Genomic DNA, 7618 nt, shown 5'->3' on the forward strand with positions numbered 1-7618 from the left:
TCCACAACATGGTCCAATGCCAGGTTTTCATAGAAATCTTGGTGTCTGGCTATGGATAGGTGTGTCTCTAATTTATTCCCAGCCACATGTCTATTCTTCTCCCTAGTTATCTTAAGAAAGGATATGTTTTTCAGCTGGGTAACTCTAAGACTTAAATGTCTACATGACATTGAGTAGTTTACCCCTTTTTCTGTTGACAAATTCCTCCTATGTAAACAGCTCTTACTTTAACATAGTGTCAAACCGTTCAAGGAGATTGAGAACTGAACATGGGACAAGCTATCACTGGAGTCATGCTAATTAACACTTAGATTTTGACAAGTTAGGAGCTACAGGAAATAGCTTCAAAGTGCCTGTCTCCCAGAGAGAAATTCAGAGCTGGCATACCTGTCTCAGAACACCTGTGCACAGAAAAGGGAATCACCAGGATCCAACATGTCCTAGGTGCTGAATGCAGCAGGAGATATATAACCTTGCTCAGAGCCTGGCTGGCTATTTTACACCCAAATTGCCAAGCTGTCTTCCCTAGATGGGAGAGAAGAAATACCTACAACTTTTGTGCAAGTACTGGCTGAAGAAGAGATGAGAGAGTTGCTCCTTTCAAAGGCAAGGAGAAGTGCATGCCTGTTAACCATTAGCTAATTATTTGGACACCTGTCTGGCACTGACACATCTGAGCTTAATGTTCTTCTCAGCCAGAAGCCACTCAAATCACTGTCACTTACCAGTCTCAAGAACACCAGGCTGTAGGGTAGGTTTTGGGCTTGGAAAGATCCTTTCCATCACTACTACTGCATAAAGCTCTGGCACATCACACCAATGATATTCTTGTGACTTGCCAACTGGAATCGCTAACCCTTGTTTCAAAGTGTTTTATTTCTTCTGCTGTCACTCCCCTGTTTTGGAAACCTGTACACTGAAAGAGCAAACACTGCAAGATGCACATCAGCACTGTCTGCGCTTTGTTCTCAGACAGAAGAATAATCTTTAGTGGTGAAGTAACAGCTACAGCAGATTTGGAGAAAAAAAGAAACAGAAGTCTAGGCTTTCTGACCACTGATACCAAGTGGGAGATGCTGTGCAGCTCCCCTGGTATCATGGGCTGGCTGAGGTTATCCTGCAGGCACAGACTGGTGCAAGGGCCACACTGGGCATGCAGCACAGCACAGCACAGGCTCACTGCCATGTGATCTCCTTAACTCCTCAATAGGCAATGGTCTCCAGCTCAGGATCACTACACCTCACCTCTCACCTTTTAATTCTGCAGCCTCCTTCTTACAACATGGAAGCTAGTTCTGTATTTAATATTGTAACACTGGATTTATTGATTTATTGTTACATACAGTGAAAGTCCCTTCCCTAGGTTTGCTCTCTGTTTATTTACCCAAGGATCACATTTAATCCTTTTTACCATAGGAAGTTCAAGGTACGAGATTCCAAGAGGTAGCCCCAAATTCACTGGAAATCCCTGCTGTCCCTACATGTGAGCTTTCATCAGACAGCAGTGCATGACATAGTTTTGATTCCAGAGGCTCTTTCCTCCTGTTGTATCTGATTTCTTCTCTCATAATAGGCCCAGCTCTCCCCTGACTCCCCAGTGAGTTTGTTCAGCACACTATACACAGAAAAAGTCAATTTTGCGGGCTAAGGAAACGGAGCACGCGGGTACCCAAAACCATACGGGGCCGGGGGCGCGGCGGAGCGCACAGGGGGAAGCCTCGTCGTCCCTCCTGCCCATCTCGGGGAGCCCGTGAGTCACGGCGAGGGAGCGCCCCGGCCGCACCCAACTCTGAAAACTCTGTGTTACGTCCCCGGCCTCGACAGGTAGAGGGCGGCTCTGAACTCCTTCCCTCTCCCGCTCCTCTCCTCCGGCGCCGGCACAGACCGCTCCGTCGGGTCCCGGGTGGGACGCGCCCCCGGCGAGGAGCCGCCGCTGCAGCCCGTGCGCGCCTGGCCCATGGCGGGGCCGCGGGACCCCGCGGAGCGCTGCTCCTGCCGCAACACCGACTGCCTGGAGCGGCCGCTGCGCCGGCTCTTCGAAGGGCTGGCGAGCGGCGTGGCCGCCTGCCCCTGGCCCTTCGTGCTGGTGCCGCTGCTGCTGTCGGGCGGGCTGGGTGCCGGCTTCCTCTTCCTGCCGCAGCGGCAGGCGAACGACATCGAGGGGCAGTTCACGCCGACCTGGGGGCCCGCCAAGGCGGAGCGCGACTTCGTGCGGCAGCACTTTCCCCCCAACGACTCGTGGCGCTTCTCCGCCCCACGGCTGATCACCGAGGGCACCTACGCCGCCCTCATCGCCGTGGCGACCGACGGGACCTCGGTCCTGGAGCCGGCGGCGTGGGCAGAGGTGCTGCGGCTGAACGCGGCCGTGCGCGACGCCGAGTACGAGCGGCTCTGCGCCCGCACCGCCGACGGCTGCGCCAGCCCCAACCCGCTGCTGCGGCCGGGCGATGAGGAACCGCCCAAGAACCTAAGCTTCCCCTTCAATGGCAGCGATTTCCTGGGGACCGCGCTGGGCGGCGTGGAGACGGACGACGGGCAGGTGCGCTCGGCGCGGGCCCTGAAGCTGCTCTATTACCTGCGGGAGGACGGCCCCGAGGCGCAGGACAGCCGGCGGTGGCTGGAGAGCTTCCTGGGAAACATCTCGGCCAAACTGGCGGAGTTGCGCCTCAGCTCCATTCAGGTAACGCAGGACAGCCGGGTACGGCCGTGCGGAGCCGCCGAGCCCGAAGTGTCCGGGCAGCCCCATCGTGGATTGGAAAGGAAAGGAGACGAGAATGTGGGAGAAGGCGGGCGGCTCCCGGGGGCCAGGGCAATGCTCCTCTGCCAGCGTGATGTTTGGCCGTGCCTGTGCGTGTGTACAAAGAACAAGAAGAAGAGGAAAAGAGCCTTATCGTTTCTTGTTCTTTTAACGGCAGGTGACTTACTTTACCTCGCTGTCCAGACAAGAGGAGTTTGAAGGAAATACCAAGAGTGTGATCCCGCTCTTCTCCATAACATATTTCCTGACAATCACCTTTGCAATCGTCTCGTGCCTAAGGTAAAATGTCTCTAAGCTATGGTTCAATGAGCAGTGATCTCTGCTCTTCTTTACCTTTATCAATTGGTTTCTGCTCTTACCGAGTGAAGGTGTTCTTGAAGCTGCATTTAATAGTGACATTTAAGAATAGGCAAAATGTATTTCCTCGCTTCTTCTTGTCTATCTGTGCATATTTCCCAGCTGCTTAGATGGGGTTTATGGTGCGTACCAGATAAATACCTGAACAAGTGTTTAGTGTAGACATGACCAACTTGAATATTCACCTCCTAGAGAAATTAATCTTGTCCAGTGCTGACACCTGGGATCTCTCGTAGCATCATTCTCAGGTGTTCTTTTCAGACAGGGTATCTTCTCTGAAATATTTGACACAAAACTAAGATATTCTTTTAATTCTTTTCAGACTGAGCTGTATAAGAAATAATACCTGGCTTGCGAGCTGTGGAGTGCTTTCCTCTGGCTTAGCTGTATTAAGCAGCTTTGGACTGTTGCTCTTCTGTGGAGTGCCGTTTGTGGTCACAGTAGCAAATGCACCATTCCTGATTCTGGGTAAGTAGAAAAAGTGAGTTGTCTTCAGATGAAAAGACCAGAGTGGAGTTAAAGCAACCTAATGGAGTCAGTCTTTTATGGTGTGAATAATACAGATAATACATCAATTTCTCCTGAAGTGAGTGGAGGAGATTCCCAGAGGTGCAGCCCCCTCAGAGCACCTACAGGCAGGCAAGGCCCTCTACTCAGCTCAGTGTGCCCATAGGGGGACTGGAAATGGGTTCTGGTGCAAGGGCAGCTTTTCCCAGAAGACAAGATCTGAACTAGACCCACTACTACAGCAGGAAGACTGTAAATGAGAGAGTGGTAAGGCTAGCACTTCTGGCATAGTTCTAGTATCCCTGGGAATGTAGCCAGGATGATTCATCCTCTGCAATGTAACATCTATGTACCAAACAGTCTCATGCAGCTACACACCTGAAGTGATGCACCATTTGTGCAAGCAGCTTCTCCCCAAAACCCAAGAAAGTTGTTATCATTGCATCCTTGTTACACAGACTGCTTAACGGCCCATGCTGAACTTTCCAAATACTGTTAGGTAGTGTTGCTGCAATTATCCAATGTTTCCAATTAGATAATGTTGCTGCAAAAAAATTACTGCTTTTAAAATCCTTACTGGTCTCCTATATGATACATTCACCTGATGTTTTCTTGGACTTGGTTTCATGCTGAGGAAAACACATGGAGCTCCCAGGCTGACAGAGGCTGTGCATCATCCTAAACTGTCCAGTGCAAATGCTCCTTTGGGCAGGCATTGTTTCTTTCTTTCTTGCTTAATTCCAATGCATATTTTATTTACTTTTGTTTGCTTATCAATTGCAGCAGCCCTGGCTATCCAAAAGACCCTTTTGTATCCCTGGGAAAGGGCTTAAGCCAATCTCTTCATATCTTCAGAAATAACATGCACAGTTTTTTCTTCCTTGCGTTAAAGCAAACAAATTCTCAGTACATCAGGTTTTGCTTTGAAGACTGCTGGTTTTCCAAAGGAGCCAGGCTCAGTACCATCCAGTAGTACCTTTGACATGCTGCTTAATTCATCTTTGCATATTTACTGGCAATTGCTGTTCAGGTAGCTGGTAATGATCTCATCTCTTCTTCTCTGCTTGGCTAAATCTCACTCCACTCTTCACACAGCCTTGCTTTCCCTTTTGTGTGATTAGTTTTCAGTGACTAGTAGAGCCCCTGAAAACATGGAAAAATACTGAAAGGTGTGAGATGATAATCTTGAGAGTTAGCAGAAGTGAGAGAAGCCCATAGGCTCTTCATTTTTGAGCTTCAGCTCACTTACTCTGGCATCATAGCAAAAACCCAAGCCCAGGATCCAGTTTTCCCAGGGACCTGGCAGGTAATATTTGCGAGTGCATCACTATAAATGTGAACAAAAATGAATACTAAATCACAAATGAGTGCTAGAAGATAAACTGGAGAGAAGTGGAGGGCAAAGAGCATAAAAGAAGTGAGCCACTGGAAAAGTGGAATCACTCTTCTCCCATGTGGTAGCAACTGCTCTTCCTCCCTTGTGAAGGCAGAACAAGCAATTGTTGGTCTGAGTTGCTACAGTGGTGAAGAAGAGATTGCAGAGATAATGGAGGATGCTTCCAATGATGAGAATAATTGAGCATCAGAATACATGATGCTTTGAGATCTGTGTCATCTGCATCAGGGGACACATGGACATCAGCTAAAGACACATGTCAGAGATGCAGTAGGAGTGCTCTGTGCTTCAGCAGAGGTGCTCAAAGATGATAACATTCAGCTACACCCAAAGGATCTATATTCCAGATTTTCTTGTAACTTGCATCAGCACTCAGGCAGTGTTTGTAGCCCAACTTCCTTTTTCAAAATTTTATGCAGATTGATGTAGTTTTGTGGGGTGTTGGTGGAAGCTGCCACTTGCAGTGCAATGTTAACAGTCTCTCCTCTTGCAGGGGTTGGCGTTGATGACATGTTCATCATGATTGCTTCCTGGGAACAAAGTTTAAGGAGAAAAGATAAATCCAATGTTAAATCTCTGTTGGCTGAGACTTATGCAGAAGCAGCACTTTCTGTGACCATCACCACTCTGACAGATGTTTTGGCCTTCTTCATTGGCACCTGGACTGCTTTTCCATCTGTGAGGTCTTTTTGCATCTATACAGGCACGGCTTTTGTCTTCTGCTATGTATATACCCTGACCTTCTTTGGGGCAGTTCTGGTATTAAATCACAAAAGGGAGCAAGGGAACCGACACTGGCTGACTTGTATGCGTGTGGATGTAGGTAAAGATCAGGCTGAGAACTGCTTGTACAATGCTTGCTGTATCGGCAACGGTTCTAGGCAGCCATCTGAGCCAGAAGGTGAGCATCCAATGAGCATATTCTTTCAAAAGTATTATGGCCCTTTTGTTACAAATAAATGGATCAAGCTGCTCTTGGTGTTACTGTACGGCGCATATTTGGGTGGCAGCATTTATGGGTGTACTCAGATCAGGGAAGGCATCGATCTCCGAAATCTGGCAAATGATGACTCCTACATTATTCCATACTATGATGATGAGAAATACTTCTCCACATACGGACCCAGGGTCATGGTTGTCATTACCGAGAGTGTAGATTACTGGAATAAGTCTGTGCGTCTTGGCATTGAGAGCTGTGTACAGAATTTAGAGAGCATTTCCTATGTAGATAGGAACCTCTCAGAGTCATGGCTGAGAGAATACACAAAAATTGCCATAGGAGGTTTGGTAAATATAAACAACAAGACTGACTTCTTAAACAGATTAACTATAATGTTCAAGATTCGTCCCAGTTTTGAGTGGGACATAAACAAAACTCAGGATGAAATAGAAGCTTCACGTTTCTTCATCCAGACAGTGAATGTGACATCAGCCGTGGATGAGAAGAATCTCCTCAATCAGTTAAGGGAGGCAGCCAAGCAGTGCAGCATTCCACTGCAGGTGTATCACCCAGCCTTCATCTACTACGACCAGTACCTGGTAATAGTGCAGAACACTATTCAGAACGTTGTCATTGCTGCCGGGGCGATGCTCGTTGTCTCCCTTCTGCTCATTCCCAACCCGTTGTGCTGCCTGTGGGTGACTTTTGCCATAGCCTCTGTTATAGTTGGCGTTGCTGGTTTCATGACATTCTGGAGCGTCAATCTGGATTCCATATCCATGATCAACCTGGTCATTTGCATTGGGTTTTCAGTAGATTTTTCTGCTCATATTTCCTATGCCTTTGTTACGAGTGGAGAGTCATCAGCCAATAAAAGGGCAACTGAAGCTCTGTCCTTGCTGGGTTACCCAGTACTACAAGGTGCAGTTTCTACAATACTAGGAGTAGTTGTCCTGGCTGCATCAAATGCTTATATCTTTAGGACATTCTTCAAGATCATGTTCCTTGTTATTTTGTTTGGGGCTGTTCATGGCCTTGTTTTTATTCCAGTGTTTTTAACATTTTTTGGAAATTTTGGCAGTTCACCCCACAATACCATGTCTAAAAAGTTAGAGCATAGATTTAGAAATGATAATGACTGTCCATGAATAATTCAAATATAAGATTTTATATATTTACTATGTGTAGGTTCAAATGCAGGGATTGTCAGGGAATATAAGACTTGAAAAACAGAAGAATAAATACATCAGTTCAACAAAGGCTGTAGAAAAGCCAGACAAGAAAAATAACAAACTGCACAGAATGGATTTGCAATTTTTACCTTTGTATATGTTCAACTACCACTGTAATGTACCACTTTAATGATTATCTTTTTTGTGTGACTTTTTTACTGAATGTATTAAAATTATTACAAACACTGACCACTGCATCAGGTTAATGGACTATGTTACATGTTTGTCAGGATATGTTCATAGTGGGGAAGAACAACCTCCACTGGACTGTATTTCCTCCCTGTAACTCATCCCAACACTGAGCTGGAAGACAATTTTTGCCCAAGAGGCTCAAATCTGGATGTTTTACAGCAAAATTACAAGAGGTCAGAACTGTCCCAGACTGCCATAACTCATAAGCCTTCAGGAGACAAAATGTGCTTAGGTTC

General features: G+C 47.0%; 1 protein-coding gene across 1 annotated transcript; it reads left to right on the plus strand.

Moving 5' to 3' along the window:
• Window positions 1-1957: 1957 nt before the first annotated feature.
• On the plus strand, window positions 1958-7106 carry LOC117011339 (patched domain-containing protein 3-like). Its single transcript, XM_033086693.1, has 4 exons — window positions 1958-2680; window positions 2916-3037; window positions 3438-3583; window positions 5512-7106. The coding sequence occupies exons 1-4, from the start codon at window positions 1958-1960 to the stop codon at window positions 7104-7106; spliced, it is 2586 nt and encodes an 861-aa protein (XP_032942584.1).
• Window positions 7107-7618: the final 512 nt, after the last annotated feature.

Source organism: Catharus ustulatus, unplaced genomic scaffold (genome assembly GCF_009819885.2).
Source record: "Catharus ustulatus isolate bCatUst1 unplaced genomic scaffold, bCatUst1.pri.v2 scaffold_115_arrow_ctg1, whole genome shotgun sequence".
Classification (NCBI taxonomy): Eukaryota; Metazoa; Chordata; class Aves; order Passeriformes; family Turdidae; genus Catharus; species Catharus ustulatus.